This window comes from Odocoileus virginianus, chromosome 2 (assembly GCF_023699985.2).
Source record: "Odocoileus virginianus isolate 20LAN1187 ecotype Illinois chromosome 2, Ovbor_1.2, whole genome shotgun sequence".
Taxonomy (NCBI): Eukaryota; Metazoa; Chordata; class Mammalia; order Artiodactyla; family Cervidae; genus Odocoileus; species Odocoileus virginianus.
Genome location: NC_069675.1, coordinates 90,461,793 through 90,480,661, shown reverse-complemented (window position 1 = coordinate 90,480,661; position 18,869 = coordinate 90,461,793). Strand labels below are relative to the sequence as shown.

Here is an 18,869-nt window from a genome sequence, read left to right as displayed (position 1 = left end):
CAGCGGCGGCCACCGCCCCGGAAGGACTTTCCGACCCTGCGGGCCCCGCCGCTCGAACTGTCCTTGCCTAAGCGAGGGCCGGGCGCACCGACGGCGCCCCCTCCCAACTCTGCTGGAGCTCACTGCCCGGTAGTAAGGTGCCGCCGCTCCTCCACCGACTGTCCCCGACAGCGATGAGCTTGTAGGGGGTCGGTGTGGCTGGGCCCCTGGGTGTGGGACATTCACGCCAACAAGCGCGAGTCCTCACAATCGGAATCACGCGCGCGCGCGCGCACACACACACACACACACACACACACACACTTGCCCGGACAAACCACTGAAATCACAAGCTCCACGGGGCCCTCTTTCCAGTCCCAACTGCCCGCGGCCCACACTGTGGCCCTTTCTCTTCAGCGGGTGCAGGGAGGGGAGTGGGAGGCCTTGTCGGGGAGGCCCCCCTTTTCTCAATCTAGTCCCGGGAGCCCGGAGTAAGCAATCCGCACAGCCACGAGCGGCGCGCCTTGCTCGGGTTCCACCAGCTTAGAAAGCCCGGGCCAAGGCCAGAGACGCCAACACCGAGATGGAGAAAGAGACAGGAACTGAGAAACCCCGAGACACACGCAGAGAGAGAAAGGGGGGCCTAGAGACACGAAAGAAAAAAAAGAAAGGGACCAAAGAGAAAAGGAGGAGAAAGCATGCGTGGGGCAGACTTGTAGAGGTGCCAGCTTCTCTGAAACTCAGCCTTCAGCCACATCTTGCTCTGAGTGGCGCGGCCTCCTCAGAGAAGGTGGAGAAGCAGCAAAAAGCACAAATAAATCGCTGTACCATCTACCTTTCCGTTGCAAACCTGTCTGCCCAGGGAAAACATCATCCCGCTGCTCCCCACCCATCACAGTCCTGTGGCCCAGCCTGCCTGCTGCTTTCTACTGGAGGCCAACCGCACTTGATCAATAGACCCGCTTTGTTTTGGGGAACCTGATCTGGACTCAGGGTAGTCTGTTCAGGGTTGGGGGTGACCAAGGGATGCAAATTTTGGAGAGCCGCATCTCGTACAGAGCTTTTAACAAATCTTAAATCTGCCTTGCAGACCTCGCTGCAGCCACCTCACCATTTACCAGACTGGGGGCTGTATTTTCCTCCCAGCCCCACACACCAAGACACATATGTCCCATGATCACCCAACAAACAACTTCGTTGGAGCGAATAGGGGACCCCCACTGGCCTATCATTCTCCACTCCCTGCCCATGCCAGCTCAGATTTTTAAAGATGAAAATAATCCTGACTTCTTCCCCACCACACCCCTCTCCGCACAGTTCAGAGGTTTGGTTTTGTTTTGTTTTCACTTGTGCATTAGACTAAGGCGAAAAGGAGGAAGAAAACAAAGTCTCTGAACCCGATTCTGTCACAAACGAAAGAAAGAAAGTAATTGCAAATAAACTCTATCAAGTTCAGAAGCCCAGGGAGTCATAAACCTTTCCCGGCCGTGCAGACTTCGGGCAGATGTTGACGGGCCTCAGAACCGCTGCAGCTGTCCTGAGCTGGGAGGGACGCGGGAGGGGGCAGAGCCTCTCCCAGAACGACCCAGGGTTCAAAGACGCCGGAAATGCGAAACAAGCCCTCCACCCCAACCCGGCGCAAAGCCAGGCCTTCCCGGCCTCATCCCGAGGCGCCGGCTTTGGAGGGTCGCAGCTCTTATCTCGGCGCCCCGCTGTCACCCGGGACTCAGAAGAACCCGGGGGGGCGGGGGGTGGGAACCGAGACCTGGTGGAGCTGGAGGATCGGGCAGGATGCTACAACTCGCTTTTGCTCAAAAGGCTCCTGGGCCCAAGTTTCCCGACCCTGCCGCCCACAACACACTTTACATGACCTGGCCGCAGGCCAGGCCAAGCTCGGTGGCCCCTGGCCACCGCCAGTCCTTTCTCTTGGGACCCCCGCCGCTCGGCCTCGCTCATCCATCGCCCCAGATCCTCTCCCTCAGCCACACCAACCTACAGCCTGTTTGGTGTCGGCTCTGCCATGCTTTCTTGATACTTGCACTTTCTGCTCAGCCAAATGGGTAAAAGGCCCAAGACAAAAACCCTCTAAAAGATTTCTCTGCTTCAAGGTACTGAACCGAGAGCATCAAGACCACTCCAGCCAAGGGCGCACAGGCTGGAGCCCAGGGAGCTAATGTCGCTCCTGCCAGGTCATCTGGTGGGCCTGGGGAAGCTAAAGCCTGGAGTACCCACAGTGACGCAAGTAAACAGGTACAGCACACTGAAATTCACTTCGTTCTCAGCCTCTGACGCCATGCACCTTCCCTCAACCCGTCGGGGCGCTCGAGGCTCCTCACACTCACCAGCGTTGTAGGCAGCCAGATCCGCCCCAGGCCCAGGGCTCTTGCGCTTCCTCGGCCGCCCCTTCTGCACTGTGCCCACGCCATTGTAGTAGGGAAGACCCAGAGGGTTGGCCCCGGCTGCACCCAGCCCGGCGCTCTTGGCCGCCGCGGCTGCCGCCGCTGCAGCCGCCACGTCGGCGTGGTTGAAGTGCGCGGGGTACTCGCCCTGCAGCAGTGCCTCGAAGTGCAAGCGGCAGTAGACCAGGCTGTCCTTCATGCCGAAGTGGTCACCCGTGGTCAGCATCTTGTTACACGTGGTGCACGTGAAGCAGTTGAGGTGATAAACCAAGTCCCGAGCTCGCATCACCATCTCCGAGGCCGAGATGCCCAGGTGGCAGCGGGCGCAGCGCTGCACAGAGAACCGCCTGCAGGGACCATCGAGGGAGGGACTGTGGGGACACACGGTTGGGTACTCCCCATACCCCTCCTCCAGGTACCGCTGCTACCACTGGCGGAAATCCACTCAAGATGGGCAACTGGGTCTTAACTTGGAGGATGGGGGAAGAGGGAACTAGATTTTGGCCCAGATCTGGTCCTACCCTGAAACATAGTTTCCCTTAACCATTTTCGTGTCTACAAAGGCTTTACTTTACCCAGAGTCTGAGCAAGCCCTAGGAAAGCCTTGCTCGGGAGTAAGGGAAACTTCCCATTCATCCCTCCCTCAATCTCTACCCCTGCCCTCCACACCAGTGCCTGGGCATCCTACAGACCTTTGTAATTCCTAAGAAACAGAGACAGGGAGAAAGAGACAGAGGCAGTGGAAGGGGGGTGGGGTTGAAATAAGCAGACCTAACCCTAAACCAGGAGGGGAGAACCTAGGAGCCTGGAGCCTGCCTGTTGGTGATTCCGGTTCTTCAATCCTGACCAGCTTTCACTCCCATCTCCAGGAAAGACCCGGAAATGCACCCAATCTGATCCCCGGCTCTCCTTCCAACTTTGTTCCACACCAGTCCTGACTGCCTGGGTCTGGGGGTCCCTGTTTCAGTTCCCTCCAGTTGACCCAAGAAACTTCAAAGGGAGAAGGGTACCCAATTCAAGCTTACTTTTGGTCTAAGCTAAAAAGAGGGCAGCTTCTGCTTTTCTCTGGGTCCCCACCAACACTTCACAGATCTTTCCAAGAGTTCCCTCAGACTGTTGCTTAAAAAGATGTCACCCAATTTGTACTGGCTTGGAGAAGGGGGGAACCTACATAGGGAACCCTCCCTTGGGACAAGATTGCATCTGAGACCAGGGGTCCTGGGTGCCCCGGGGCAGTGGGTCCCGAGGTGGGGGCTACCTGTAGTAGTCTTCCTTGCAGTAGATGCTTCCATCCTTGCTGAAACAGGTGAGCTCCGACTCCAGGTTGAGCTTGCACTCACAGCACTTGAGGCAGCGCATGTGCCACTGCTTGTCCACCGCCAGCAGGTAGTAGCGGTCGGAGATCTTGCCCCCGCAGCCGGCGCACAGCGCAGCGCGGTCACTGCTGATGGACGGCATGGTCTGCGGAGGGAGGGAGACGCAAGACCGCAGCGCCTGCGTCAGCCTGCGACCCCACCACCGCCGCGCCGCGGGGAAACAGGCACGCACCCGCAACTCCCTCGGTGGCTCAAGCTAGCCCTAAACGCAGCGGGGTGGCTGCTAGGGTGTGTGGTTCGCTTCCTCCACTCCAAAAGGCCCATATCCAAGGGGCTCAGAACCCAGGTCCGCCTGTGCAGCCCAAGTCGGTCGCAGGCCCAGGACCGGCTGCTGGCCTGGACAGACCTTCCTCCTTACTTCCCCCCCTTCCTGTCCCCTCTGCTCTTTTCCCGAAGGGCTCAAGCTTCGTTGGGGGACTGGATGGCTACTTCAGCCAAGCCCTCCAAAAGCTCTCCCCAAACTGTTTCTTAAAGAAGCCACTCTGCTGGGCCCCAAGAAAAGGAATAAGATGACCATTATAAAAGTCACCCTCCACACAGACTCCTCTCCAGAGACTCGGTGGAGTTCTTGGCCCCTAACCCCAGTGATCTCTGGATTCTTAAACCGGAGGTTTAGGCCAGGGCAAATAGCGCGCGGCTACCACTTCTGCCACATTGGCTGGGGCCCTCTTAGGTCCTGAGAGACGGTGAGTGGGGTGCATGGGCACCCTCAAAGTCTCCCAATGCAGGACAGGCCCAATCCAAATCCTCTCCTAACCAAACTGACAGGCTGAGTGGGTACAACTCCGGAAGAAGAGCTTGAAAGCAGAGGCACTGGGGCTTCTCTTCTCGCACTCCAAGCAGAGAAGATTCGCCGCTGCTCCCCACCTCCTTAGCCTCTAAAGGTCACTGCGGGGCCTGGCTTGGGCAGTGTCTGTTTGTCTGGCCCCCAGGGAGGTCTGAGGCAAGAACTGGCTATTTGGGGCTGAGCTGGTGGAGCCAGGTGTGGAGATCAGAATGGACTCTCCTTCCACAAGAACCAGGCCAGAGCCTGAACAGCCAGCCCTAACCGGTCCGAGGGGGGGCCAGCCAGGAGGCCCGAGATGCGAACAACGAAGAGCGCTGGCCTGGAAGACTTCGACCCCTGAAATTGCGCTGGGATAGGAACCCCGATTGCCAGGAGGCGGAAATTAGCTCCAGTCGGCTGGAGACCCCGGTGCTGCGGGGTTGGTTCGTCCTTCCCCGCGCCGAAGGCGGCCAGAGCGGAGGGTTGGAGGAGAGCGCGGGGTTGGCGACCAAAGAGCCCCTTGAAGTGAAAAGAGAGCCATCGGGCCGAGGGTAGGACTTCGCTCCCACTTCGGGAGAAATGCTCTCTTCCACCTTTAGGGTGTGAAATTTCGGTCTCAACCTTGTTTCCCTCCTCCGCCCCAGCAGCCGGGTTTCCCGTGAGCCGGGAGCTACGGGCCTTGCATCCTGTCCGCAGATTCCCAGCGTCCAGTCCCGCGCGGCACGAAGAACACTCCCCAAAGTGCCCCCAAACTTAGGAGAGCAAAGGCGCAGACCGATCCGGCCGCGTCCCAGCGTCTGGCCCGGACCCCGCAGCCGTGCGCCTACCGTCTCCGTGTCGCCGCGGTCGATGGCGGAGCTGATGGCGGGAGCCTCGCTCTTGGCCCTGCGGTCCATCTCGTCGATGACCCCGTGCACCTCGGGGCCCGACAGGCTGTGGAACAGCATCGCGGCGGGACCGGCGGGGCCGGGGGCGCGGCTCCTCCGCGGGAGGGCTTGCCCCCCGCCTCAGCTGCCTGGCGCTCCCCGCGCTAACGGGCCCGGTGCATCGCCACCGCGGCCCCGGCCCCGCCCGAGCTCGGCTGTGCCCCCAGGCCGGGCTCTGGGCCCCGGGCGCCCGCGGGCCAGGACGCCTCCCGCCGAGGCGCGGGGGCAACTACATCGCGGGGCGCCTGGGCGGCGGCGCCAAAGCCAGGGTCACAAGGGCACGGGGCGGGTCGGGGGGGAGGTGGGGTGCGGGAGGGGGCAAGAGACCGGGGCAGAGGTCGGCGCCCGCCGCGGGCGCTTTCACGCCGCGGGCATCGCCCGCCCGGCTTCGGCGCCCCGGGCGCAAAGCAGGAGCGCAAACTCTGCCCGAGGCGGCGACGGCTGCGGTCGGGGCTCACTGGGGAGCAACTAGGTGCCCGCGGCGGCCCAGCTGCCTGGACCTCTCCCCTCCCCGGGGTGTGCCCCCAGCCCAAGGCGACCCGCTTAGGCGCTGGGTCGGCTACGGGAGTAAGGGTTTCTCCGGAGCCAGCGAGCCGAGCGGAGACACCGGGAGAATTGAAGAGGAGGAGGAGGAAGAGGAGGAGGCGGAGGTGGAGGAGGAGGAGAGAAAGGAGGAGGAGCAGAGTGGGAGGAGGAGCCGCCGGCCGCGGGCCCCGCCGCGCGCAACGCTCTCCAAGAGCGCGCCGAGCCCAGCCCCGGCTCTGCAGTCCGCGCCAGCCAAGCGTCCGCGCCTTTTCTACAGCCGCGCCTGACATCACGTCCTGCCGCCGCGCCATTGGCCGCCCGGCACCCCGGGCCCCGGCAGCGCGTGCTCCGGGAAGGCGGGAGACCCGAGAGGGAGGGGAACCGCAAGAGGAGGAGAGGAGCGACGAGATGGTGGGAGCTGGTGGGCGAGGCTGGGGGGCGGGGGCGGGAGCCAGCGAGGGAGGAGGGGGAGCGCGGGGTTTGGAGTTTTAAGCTACAAACAGTTTGTTGCGATTTTCTTCGGGAAGGAAAACTAAACCTCTCCCCGCCGTCTCCATCCTAAGAAGGCGCAGCCGCCAGAAGATGCTTGAGGAAGGGCTCCCTCGGGTAATCCCTCGGCCCGGAGCCGCCCCTCGGGCACCGGCTGGGGAGGCCTGGGAAGGCCGGCCTGAAGCAGAGCTCGGGGAGCCTTCGGCCGCTTCCCGCCGAGTCCTGCCTTCCGCCCGGGCTTCGCGCCGCGGGGCTGCGGACTGCCGCGCAGGCCTCCCGCGGACCCGGCTGAGCCAGAGCGGCAGAAACCGGCGGGAGCTGTGGCTCCCGGGGAGGGCGGCCAGTTAGCTTACCCTGGCTCCAAGCGAGCTAGGGCGCAATTAATGGCCCGGCGTGTAGTTCCCAGTCTCTCTTCCTGTTCTCTCTCCAACCTGGAAGAGTGGGTGCCAGCGTGGCTTTACGAACTAGAAAGGCATGGGTTCTGATCCTAGTTCTGCCGCTGACTTGCAGTGTAACCTTCGGCAAGTGACTAAACTTCCCTACGCCCGTTTCTGATCTTTTAAGTGCGGGTCAAGAAAGCCCTCTCCACGTGGATGTGATGAGCGAAAGAGATCACGAATGTAAAATGCCTGGAACATAGTAGGCACTAAGGAAATTCTTTCATCCCTTCCTTTCCTCTCTTCTTCCCTTTAAAAACTTTCCCACTCTGAGCTACATTAGGCATCAGTGAGGTTCTTAAAAACCACAGGCCCATGGCGCTGTCCACTGGGTGCCTCATGCCACAGACCAGTTATTGAAGGGCATCCTTCCTGCAGCTTGGCTGCACCACTTCTCCAACAACCTGGCCTGCTGCAAGAGTCCCAACTACCACCCCAAGCCCCGGACTTCAAGCTCCCCCAAGAGACTCTTGGGAGTGACGGGATGGGTGATGAAGAGGGATTTAGGTAATAAAAAGCGATTGTAGGTAAAAACTGAATGAGCTACTTGGTTACAGAATCCCAGTCTCCTGGCTCTGCCTTGGAGGCGGTTCGTGTGCAGTGACTTGCTTGCCAACAGGAGGTAGGGGGCTAGCCAGGATCTGTGTAGTCTACCTTACAGAGCATAGAACTGAGGCTGTACAAAACATACTTTTTCACAAGTCTTACATAAATTTCAAACAACTCCATGTGAGCTTGTAATGCCCAAGCACAGACATGTTCATTTGTGCAAAATGCACATGTTCATCTTCGTTGGCAAACACTTCGAGTGTAAGTATACAATGCCAGGCAGGAGGATGCATCTATACACTGGAAACTTGCCGTTATAGGCACTCTCAGACAACTCTATGGAGATCCCTGCATAGGACTCTCTGAGGCCATGCTCTGCATATTTGCAAAACTCTCCAAGTTTCAAGAATGTGTGTACATGCTGCACATGCACAGATGCCCTCAAATGAGGAATGGACCATCAACGCAAAGCCGCGCGTGCGCGAGTGTTCACACAGACGTGCGTGTGCTCTAGCGCCTGCACAAGGCCAGCGCCCAGGCACACTGACGCCTGCACGCGTACACATAAGCATGTTTTACTGACGCATCTGGGGCACTTTCTTCAAAGAAAGGAGGGAATGAAAATCTCATCTGGGAGTCACCGGGGTTCATCGGGAGGTTGCCCAACGGGTAGGAAAAAAATTGTAACAACACTTTGAGCATTTGTCTGTGGTACAGCTCTGTGCCCAAGCTGGAAGGATGCAATACGTTTCCTAGAACTCGAGGGGCTGGATCCCTTCGGAGCTGCAGGGCGGGGGGGGGAGGAACACTCGGTTACTCTTGCCGCGGGCTTCCCCAGAAAGGTGGAAACACACCCTGCGGCTCTTCACTTCCCCCGTGTCTGTACGCACACGCTTTCTTCGCCACCTCTCTGACCAGCACTCCACACCCACCGCCGATCGACCCCGAATTCCCTGGCGCTCAGGATTCCCGCCGGGTGCGCCCGCCTATGTATCCCTCCGTGTCTGGCTGGGACACGCTCGGGTCGGCAAAGGGCTCAAACTTCATTTCCCGCCACGGGATCTGGGCGCCCCTCCCGCCCCCCTCCAGCCCTGAGTTCAGTGGCCGGTAACTTTGCTAATCTCCCCCAGCGGCGAGGGGGACGTCGCACAACCGCTGAGCTCTGTCCGCGGAGACTAAACAAGGAGAGGAACAGGCTGTAAACACACATCCTGACACGTGAGTGACATTTACACGGTGCAAGAAGCCGCCGCCACGAGGATGGCGGCGGGTGGGGGGAGCAGGCATCCGCAGGTAAATGGAACCTTCGGAAGCGCCGGAAACAGAGGCCCCTCGACGCCCCTCCCCCAGGTAGGGGAACGGACTCCCCAGGTCGCCTGAACCTGCCTTCTGTGGGAGGTGACAGGTGAACGGAATTCAGGTCTGGCTACTCTAGCCGCTGCCTACCTCCCCACCATCTGCTTCCTCGCAGACAGGCAGACCCGGCGCATAATGAGGTAGCAGCCTCCAGCCGGCCACCGTGACTAACTCAGAACAAAAGCGCTCCCTCCACGCCTCTTCCAACAAAGGGGCCACCAGCCCCGGCGCTCCCCGAAGGCTGCGGGGCTCCGGGCTGCCGGCTGCGGAGCTGCCGCTCGCAAACTTCCCGGGGCTGCCGGCGCCACGGAGCCGGGGCCGCGGAGGGAGGAAGCACATGCCGCCCAGAGAAAGTGAGGCCGGGCCTGGTGGGGGAAGAGGGGGCGGGAGCCGGGCAGCCGCGGAAGGAGGGTGATTGATCAGTGCGCCGTTCCCGGCGCTCTGTCCCGTTATTAGAGGCGGCCAAAGCAGGGCCACGCAATAACCTCCGAATCGCCAACTAATTGACGCTGCAGGCAACTACTTCATTGTGCGCGCTGGTTTTATGTCTTCATAGCCGGTGATTGACAAGGTGTAATTAGTCATCTCACTCGGTGATAAACATGGGCACCCTCCTCCCGCGGCATCAGGCCGTGTGTACCAGCAGAGGAAGCGATAGTTGACGCTGATATACCATTAAATCAAAATGAAGACGTTCAGAAGTGTGTGTTTGCTGTGACGCTCTGATGGTTTATTTCTCAAATACGGCACCAACAGATTTACTTGATTTGCAAGTTAACTACAACATTAACTGGTTTTATTTATTTTGCCTCTTCTTTCCTTTTCCTAGGCAGGGATGTTGCTCTTGGAGAATGTGAAGACAGTTTGCTTCTTGACAAGCGAGCGAACGGGCGCCCAGATTTTTGCAGCCTCTCGAGTCTCTCCCGAGGGAAAGGCAGGCAGAGAAAACGCCTGATTTGGGAGCCACCAGGGAAGGATTCTGCGCAGGGGGAGCCGCCCTCTTTGGCCCCAGACCGGCCTGCCGGGGACCCCCTTTGGGCATAGCCAATGGATGACCTGAAACACTGAGGATGGTTCTGGGGATTGGGGTGGGGAAAGCCTTTTGGATAATAACTGCAAAGAAGAAAGAGGCGAAGACAACTGTTTCTTCTCTGCCTTGCAGCAGGAGGAACTGTGTTCTTAAAGCTGTTGGCTGCAGTCACAGGGCCAGTTGCCTGCCTCCGTTCCCTGAGTAAAGTGTAATGTCTCCTGTTTTCAGGGTTGCACCCTTCAGCAAATTATATATCTTGCTTGACTGTGAAGTAGGTCTTGCTAAGGAAGTGTGTGTGTGTGTGTGTGTGTGTGTGTGTGTGTGTTTATGGGGGTGTGTCTCTCTACAGTGAGGCTGCTACTAGAGGTGCTAGTTATTCATTTCAAAAACCTGGTGGTTAAAAACTTTAAAAAGGGAGGGAGCATTGCTGGTTGGGCTCCCTGGGATTGCTGGGGTCTGTCTTGACTCTAATTCTTGGTAGAGAATGGCACGGACTGAACAAAACTACCACCACCAACTGAAAGCCCACTGCCAGTGTATCACACAGGCCCCCAGGAACCCCCCAGTGGGGAAAGCTCCCTGCACTTTCCCCTTCTCTCAAACCTTGAGTTTGCTTAGCAGAGGAATGATGATTCCTTGCCACTATGCAGGAATGTGGGGTTGTGGACATCTCCAAGAAGAGATAGGGTGAAGCCGAGCCACGAGGATGGCAGAAAAGTTCCATATTTTCAAAAATGACCCCCTTCTACCCAGGCCTGTGCAGGGGAGGCAAATAGGGGAGTGTTTTATACTGATGTGAGAGGCTGTCAGTCAGCAGCAAATCAGCTCAGGCATGGCCACTTTATGAAATCAACTCTTTGCCTTGGTCAAACCTTACCAAAAATCTGCTGGTTACTCCTACTGACAATATAAATTAGCTGGTCCTTAGTTTTTTCGAGGAAGAACACCATGTCTGTTGATAGATAAATGGCTTGGCCCGACTCAGGCAGAGAGGAGCCCAATTCCTCCTCCTCTTATCCCTGCAGCGATCTGAACAGTTCCGAAACCGCCTCCCAGGGCGTCAGCTGAGCAGGTTGGGGAACTAACCAGGGCCCTCTCTCTAGGGCCCTGTTAAATGCACTGAACTTAAAATGAAACACGAAGTGTGAATTTCAGGTTTGAACATGATGCATCAGGAAACGTGGAGGTTGGCAGCCCTTTTCTCCCTCCTGCCTTTCGGTAGCAGGTATTAATATTGTATTAAATGTTATGAGAAAGTAAGGGCTACGGAGAGGAATGTGCTCAGATGCAATTTTGTCAAGGTTTTTATCTGTGATTATGATTCCAGATGTAGAAACTCCCGGAGGAGGGAAATGAGGGGCTGCTGGCGTGTGACATGTGTTTTAAGGTGTTTGGCAGTGTTTCTCAAAGTGGTGACAAAATGTTCAATTTTATTACAGGAAATCGGCAAAAGAAATATGAATATACTAGGCTGGAGAGTGTTCATCTCAGCAGAGGATTTACCATTATTGATTAGGGTGGGGAAAGTTTGTATCTGGGTCCCCTTAAATCACATTGTCAACAATGTAAATCTGTCAGATCAGATTATTCTGAAAGCACTATTGTAACAAAATACACAATAGCTAATTGCATCTCTCTACCTTCTAATTTCCATGCAAGATGCAAACTGCCCTGGAAGCACACACAAAAAGTAAATATTGCAACGTGTCATTTTTTAAAACTGGTGTACCTACCACCATTGCTTGAGAGTAATTCTTCTTAACCTAACCCAGAATACTTCTCAGTCCTAGAAGGGACACTAGTCCTAGAATTTTGCTCATTCTGTTAGTCTGGTTGCTTTTTAGGTAGGAGCACAACTAACAGCAATGAATTTCCTCACACAGGGAACCACATTTTGCTAAAAGGAAGATTGTATGGGAAAAAAAAAAGGTGGGGATGGGGGAGGAAGCAGCTGAACTCTTGACTGACAACTCTTGTATCTACATGCGCTTGAGCCTGGAAAAATTCCTACCACAGTCTTTTCTCCATTCAGAGACATCTCTGCCACCCTCTCTGACAGCAGGACACCCCTAAACTCTATTTCCAAGCAAAGGTTCCCTCATAAACATTTTATGAGCTTCACATACACTAATCGACGCGGGTACCCAGCCAGCGCTGACTAGACTGGAGGAGGATTTGGTAAACATTTCCATAGAACAAAAAGAGGGGGTTTTGGCTAAAGATGCTGGACTTGGCTCTCCCACGAGTCCTCAGCCAGAGACTCAGCAGACACAGGACACATTACTGCATATGGATTGCCCCACATCTAGCACACGCAGTCTGGTCTGTCAGCCCATTTCCCGAAGCTCACAAGTATTCAGCCCCAGCCCTTCCTACATCCCGGCTAAAGAATGTTGATTTTGGCTTCCCAGCCACTGGCACTACTTTACCATCACAAAACATACTGGTTCCTAGCACAAATCGCACCTTCCTGGGAAGGAAGAAGGTCCTCCTGTGAGGTGGTACATTTCCGAGGGGAGCAGTGAGGTTGCACGGAAGGGAAAGGCTCAGCGAGGCCACCACCATCTCTCCCTGCGCCTTCAGCAGAGCCCTGTCTCCACCCCAGCCCAACTTTCCACTGGCTTGATTAGCAAACCTCTACTGCTATTTGGGGAGCTGGCATTGTCTCCTTAGGTGAGGAACGAGTCATTTCCCACATAAGCTTCAACCGAAGCCCAACCTCTTGCCTCCTCCCCCATTTTTATTCTTCCATTAATTAAAACAACTAATGTTCCATCGATTATCTTTGCATGAATGAAAATCATTACGGGCCCTTGCAGGTATATGGGAAATTCTGTTTGCTCAAGTATTCACACTTTGATTTCCAATAGACTCATTTTCCCAGGCATAAAGAAATTCAAACAAAACAAAACAAAAACAAAAACAGAATCTCCTGACACTTTGCAGTAAAGCATGAAGACTGGTAGTAATGAGCTTGTGCCGATCTCTTGCAGGAAGGAATGCTCAGATGGCCCTGTTTTAGAGCTGAATTGTACTATCTGGTAAAGGCTTCTAGACAGTTAAGGCAAATGTGGATAGGTCATCAGACCTAGATTTTGAATTTGTGCTTGTGTTGAAGCAGATGAGCTCAATCCAAATTTACTTTTAAGCTACCATCAATCCTCAAAAGTAAAAAGGCAGGGGACAATCATCTCTGTTTGGAATTTCCCGGCTAGTTGGCCATTTCAGCTTGCATCTCCATTTCTGGGGGCTGCCATAATTAGAGCGATCTATTTTGCATTTACTTCTCTTTGCAAGCACTACATTATTCACTCTTTCCTGTGCTTATTAAACAGTGCCACCTGCACCAAATTCAACAAAGCTCTTCCATCAGTCAGCCCAGTAAGGATCCGGACCATATATTATCATTAATTGAAGCTCAATTGAATAGTTGATGATAGAGGCATGAGTAAAAGCAACACATTTTCTAGGACCTGCTTATAAGAATGTTCGAGGCAAAAAAAAAAAAAATATTCCCCAAATTGTCATTTTTTACAAACTCATTTCATTCTCTCTGTATAGTAACTCAAGCAGCAATTAGCAAGTCTTTTAATTAATGAACTATTCCCTGTATGTCACCAAGGTGCCTGCAGCACAAATGTCCTCCTCCTTAAGGCACTAGCAAATGCAGTCAATATTTTGTCACCCAAAGCCTTCGAAGCTGACCACCTCGATAGCCCTAATACTATCAAAAGCATCTGAAGAGGCAGGGACAAGGCTGGGAGGCAGAGGACAATCTTGAGAAAACTAGCCGTGGATAGCCTGAATCCTGAGAGAGAGAGTGGCAGGAAGAAGGGATCCAGAGACAGAAAAGAGAGGTGGAAAATGAGTGTAGATAGATACCAGCGGTTAAAGAAAAGCCCAGAAAGTTTCTAGCAAAGATGGGACCATCCCTGAGTCTCAGCTATAACAAACCCCATCTAAATGCTGATGGTTTACACATTTTTAAGAGCATCAAACCTCCCTGTGCCTTGTGCTTTAAAAAGCTCTCTGCTTTGTTCAAAATACTGCTTATCTTTGGCATTGTCAACAGCTCTGCATCTGGGAGAGATTAATTAAGTGATAGGTCAGGCACAATGAGGTGAAAGGGCATGTCCACCCAATCAGGACTGATTCATCCATTTCTAGGTGAATCAACTTTGTTGAAGGATGCCAATTTCAGTTCCATTTTCAGGGAGGATTTATCAATAGGAATGCCTGAGCTCCCCTAGCGAGGGGCTCTTAGATGGAAAAGGTATTTCCAGACAGAAAAATCTAAAATCCACACTCTCTTTTACAGATGTGAAACCAAAACGTAACTATAAATTGTCTGTAGGCTTAAGTTTCACTGATCTAGGTGAAGGCTGATTTTCTTGAACATGACCTTTTATAAAACAGCTAATTGGATGATTACAAATAAGACTGCTATGCAACACAATTTTAAAAAATAAAGACTTTGCTTTCTTTTCTCCCCCTTCTCAACTGTTCCTCATTGTCTCTTCCTTTCAAAGTCCACTTTTAATTTCTAGAGGCAAAGTGAAAGAGACAGGAAAAAGAGGAGGAAAGGAGGAAAGAGAGAGAGAGAATGTAAGAGAAATAGAGAGGTTGTCTAAGTGTTCGCTGAATTTTTCCAGACCAATTAGAGGTTATCTTTAAATCTTCACCCCTCCATGTCCCCCACACTTTTCTAAAAAATCTTTAGTGAGAAATCAGCTAATTGGAAAAGCCATGTGGCCAGTTCACCCTGTTCCTAACCAGAAGGGTTTTAAGGACCTTGGATCCTACTCCCCAAAATGACACTCTCCCCATCTCTTCAGCAGCATGTCAGTCTGGGTCAAAATTCTGATTGCCTCTGTGTGTTGGGGGGGTGGATGGGTGGGTCAGAGAGAGACAGAGACAGAGAGGGAGGTAGACTCCCAGCCTGTGACTAATGCTCAAGTAAAGTGACTGTTTTGAGTAGACCCCAAACAAAACACTTGGAATATTTTTACTCAGTTCGTGAACACCCCTGGCAAATGAAGTTCTCCTTTTACAAGGCGTGGTGGGGTGGGGGTTGAGGGTGGGGGGAGGAGTAAACAATGGTTTGTGTTTTTTGTAACTGACCAACCATTTCCCCTTCTCCAAAGAAATGTAGAATGCCAGTTTCTTAACTATCCAATTCTTTAAATCATCTGGGATCCATCTATATTTATAAAACTGAGCAGAAACACTTAACAGCCTGATCAATAGCCATTGACCATCAGTGCACCTCACACCCTAACATGCACAGCTTGATCATGTATATTTGATCATTGAAAAATTCAAAGCATTTTTCAGCAGTGTATCAAGCTCCCCATAAAACAGTCTATCTTTTTCTGTGGTCTTAAAAAGAGTGTTGGTTTCTCTCTCTCCTGATTTCATCTATTTACACACACACACACACACACACACACACAAACACACACACACACCTCCCTTCCTGGAGAGTTTATTGCTCATATATTTGATGAAGAACAAGGTAATTAACTGTGAGGCTGTACATCTGGGTGGTACTTCATATCCACTGTAATAATAAAACATTTTCCCCCCATTTTAGCAGAAGAAAGGCTAGTCCTGCCCACAGATTCAGAGGACCCCAGAGTCTCCATCTGCAAAGCCTCCTTGTTATAAATCCTGCCTCCCTCTTAAGTGATGGCATGCACAATTGCACCAAGGGGCACTAAGTGTATCTGTAAAAAAAAAAAAAGCATCATTGGAAAAGCTTGTCCCTTCTCCGAGATTCAGCATCAGATACTAGGGGTTTGGAATAGACACGGGCTGGCTCCTCTGTCCCTAGTCTCTTTGGCAGGAAACGGGAACAAAAGTGCAAAAGGCTTGTCCTAGGAAGAGACACAAGTAGAAGGCGTATATGTTGGGATCTCAAGGGCTGATCTCATGTCCTGAGCACATGCCACTAAGCTCCAATATCCCCAAAAAGGACTCAGCTCTGCAGACTTTTCTGATATTCTGAGATCAAAATACCAGAAACTGGTTCTAAGTTTCTCCAGTCTGTCGAAACCGCTCCAATCATCGGGTCAGAGGAATACCAGCTGGCAAGCCTGCTCCAAGTCTGCAGCACAGTCCTTCTAACCCCAACCCCAGAGACCACCTCCCACCCCCACCCCCACCCCCAGCCAGCAAAACAAATTACCTGCAGAACCTCCCATTTCTGGAGTCCCCTGCTCTGTATTCCGAATCGTGCCCAGAACAAATTTTTCGGGGCCCTTCCTTCTAAAAGCAGCAGCATCTGGGCAGAAGCTCCCTCCTTTATATGCGGGGTGGGGGGGGGAGAGACTTCATATGATAATACATGTAATATGATATGGAATGACAGAATGCATGACAGTTGCCCATAATACGGAGAAGTCAGTCAAAGGACAGAGGGGACATTTGGATAATTACCATCCATTGGCTAGTCAATCACGCGAACAGAGAGAAACTGCACAAAACCCACAATGGAGTTGGGAAACAAAAGAGACCCGAGCCAGACTCAGGATTAACCGGTCTAAAGCGATCTAAATGCTTTTGTATCTGAAGAACTGAGGCTCCTAGGTTGCCCCCCTTCCCACTCCCAGGGAACTAATTGCGGGGATCAGAGTTAAAGCCCTCTCCCTCCGTTCCCCTTTCTCTTTGTAGACTGCTCACCACGCAGAAAAAAAAAAAAAAATGATTCCTCTCTCTGTGTTCATTAAACTATTTTAAAGTTAAAGGGGTGGGGGAGGGAGGCTCCATGTGGGCCCTCAGCCCAGAAGCTGGGGTTCTTCAGTCTTGGAAGAGGCTGGGACAGTCTCAGTTGGTCTCAATTCTTTGTTCCTGGGTGAAGTCTTCCCTCCTCTCCCCGGGAAACAGATGCCCCATTCACCTGGGCAGCTGCCCTTTGCCTGGAGGCTAACGGGGATGGCTGGTACCTGTTTTGGGTCAGGAGTGCCCATAACTGGCTCCTGCACCAGAAAAAGACAGGTCCATCCCCTCGTTGAAAACTCAAATGGAGTCAGCATCTTCAGAATTAAACGGTGTGAAAGGGTGACAGAGAAGGAAGTCTAGCCTTCATAATGGGTAAGAGAGAAGACGGTGGTAAATTGTGAGAAGAGAAAATCTGCTTCTCAACTGGGGAGTGAGAAAGAGGAAGAAAATCCTTCTCAATGGGGCAGGGAGAGACTATGCTTACTTGGGGAACGGGATGAGAAGAGATTCCTGCCTGAATAAGAGAGAGGCAAAGAGGTGATTCCTTAAAAGAGACAGAGGAAAACGGTCCCATAAATTTTTAGAGACCCCGAGATGAAGGTGAGAGAGGAGGAGAATTCCTTAAAAGATAAAAGATACGGGCAGAGACGTCTGTCTGAGAGCGAGACCCTCGAGTTCCAGGGCGGAAAGACGGGCAACTCTCTCACCCATAAATTCCCACCGGGTCCTCCGATGCGATTCTAACTCGCCCAGCGCCCTCCCGGCCCGCGGGGCTCGCATGTCCCGGCTCGGTGGCAGCGGCGTCTCCCAGTCCCGGCCCGCGGGTGCCCGCCGTGCCCCCGTCCGCACGCGGCCCCGACGCAGCCCCCTGCCTCTCGGGGCGGCCGGGGAGCCCTCTTACCTTTCCGAGTCCTCCGCCGCGGGTGTGGCTGGCTCGGCGGGCGGCCCCGGGCCAGGGCCGAGGGGCGAGGGGAGGGGGCGCGGGGCTGGGGGGGAGCGGCAGGGTGAGGGCCGGGGGGGCTGGCACGGTGCCCAGGGGGGGCGAGGGGGCAGCGGGCAGCCCCAGGGCCCGCGGACGAACACGGCCGAGCCGGAGGAGGGGCGCGGAGCGCGGGGCCGAGGAGGGGCGCCGGGGCCCGGGGCGGGGGGCGGGGAGCTCCAGCCTGCGGGACCGGCCCGGGAGCCGGGCGAGGCGCGGGAGGGAGGCCTCGCGCCCGGGGAAGCCGAGGACCCGGCGCGCGGATCCCCTTGGCTGACAAATCAATCAGGGCCCGCCGAGCCGGGGCACTGCCGCCGTCGCTGCGGGGCTCGCGGCTTCCCGGCCCGCCCCGCGCCGCCAGCTGCCGGCCGCCTCGGGTCCGCACCGGCCGGCGTCGCGGGCGGGGCGGCGGTCATCAGGCTGCGGGCGCGTGCGGCCCTGGCGGGGGCGGGGGCCCGCGCTGCGCCGCATCCCGGCCTCTCGTCTCCCGCCCGCCGCCCGCCGCCCGCCCGCGCCCGCCGCGCGCTCCCCCCGCGCTCGCCCCGCACTGTCACTAGCTCGGGCCGTTCCGTCGGTCCGTCTCTGCCCATCTCCTCGTGTGTCTCTCCATCTCCCGGTCTGTGTCGCGGTTCTCTGTCTCCCTTCCTGTCCCAGTCCCTCCCGCTGTCCCCAGCTCTTTTGCTCGCGGCGCCTCTGTTTTCTCTCTTTGCCTCCGTGATGCTGATTCTCTTACCCTCTCTCCTCGGTCGTTCTCACCATTATCTCCCACACTTTCTTCTTTCTTTCTTTCTGCCTCCCCTCACTCTCCACCCCTCCTTGCTCCCGGTGCTCAGGAAGACTATGTATCTCTCCCGCCTTGAAGCAGCAGCCCCAGCCCCGGAATCAGAACTTAGTCCATTTCTCTGCTCTGAGACCTCGGACCAGTCACTTCCTCCCTCCCAGCTGCAGTTTCCGTGTCTGAAAGGAGTTAATAAGTCGCTCTCGGTGATGTGGTTGGGAGGGGCGCCGCCGCGGGGAGGGCAGGCGGGAAGTGTTCCTGGACTCTGGTTGTCCCTCTTGGAGTTCATACTTACCAAGCGCAGCAGCCACTGTGGCAGCTGCCTGGGACTAGGGCTCACCAGGTGCCAAGTGTGCCCCGCAAAACCAGTCGCCCAGCCTCCTGGGCCAGACAGGTACCAAAAGGCCAGTTCAGCAGGGAAGGTCAAGCGTGGGGTCTCAAAAGCCAAAGGTGGGTTCTTCTGGGGTCTGGAAAGCCTCTTGCGAGAAACATCTGTGATCCCCAGGGCAGATCTCAGAGATGGATTCAACATCTCATGCTCTGGCACTTGCTGGTTCGTC

General features: G+C 54.9%; 1 protein-coding gene across 3 annotated transcripts in view; it reads right to left on the bottom strand.

The window, feature by feature from the left end:
* The window catches only part of LHX2 (LIM homeobox 2), a 32,612-nt gene extending 14,135 nt beyond the window's left edge, over positions 1 to 18,477 (bottom strand). The window contains exons 1-3 of one of the 3 annotated variants that reach the window (XM_070452624.1): positions 18,265 to 18,477; positions 3,637 to 3,839; positions 2,322 to 2,725 (exon numbers count right to left, since the gene is read on the bottom strand). In XM_070452624.1, the coding sequence (XP_070308725.1) occupies positions 2,322 to 2,725; positions 3,637 to 3,836 (604 nt within the window). In that variant the 5' untranslated portion in view covers positions 3,837 to 3,839; positions 18,265 to 18,477. Of the gene's footprint in view, positions 1 to 2,321; positions 2,726 to 3,636; positions 3,840 to 5,347; positions 6,232 to 18,264 lie in introns of those variants that run through there. The other 2 variants (XM_070452628.1, XM_070452618.1) reach the window with 2 other exon arrangements.
* Between the last annotated feature and the right edge of the window lie 392 nt (positions 18,478 to 18,869).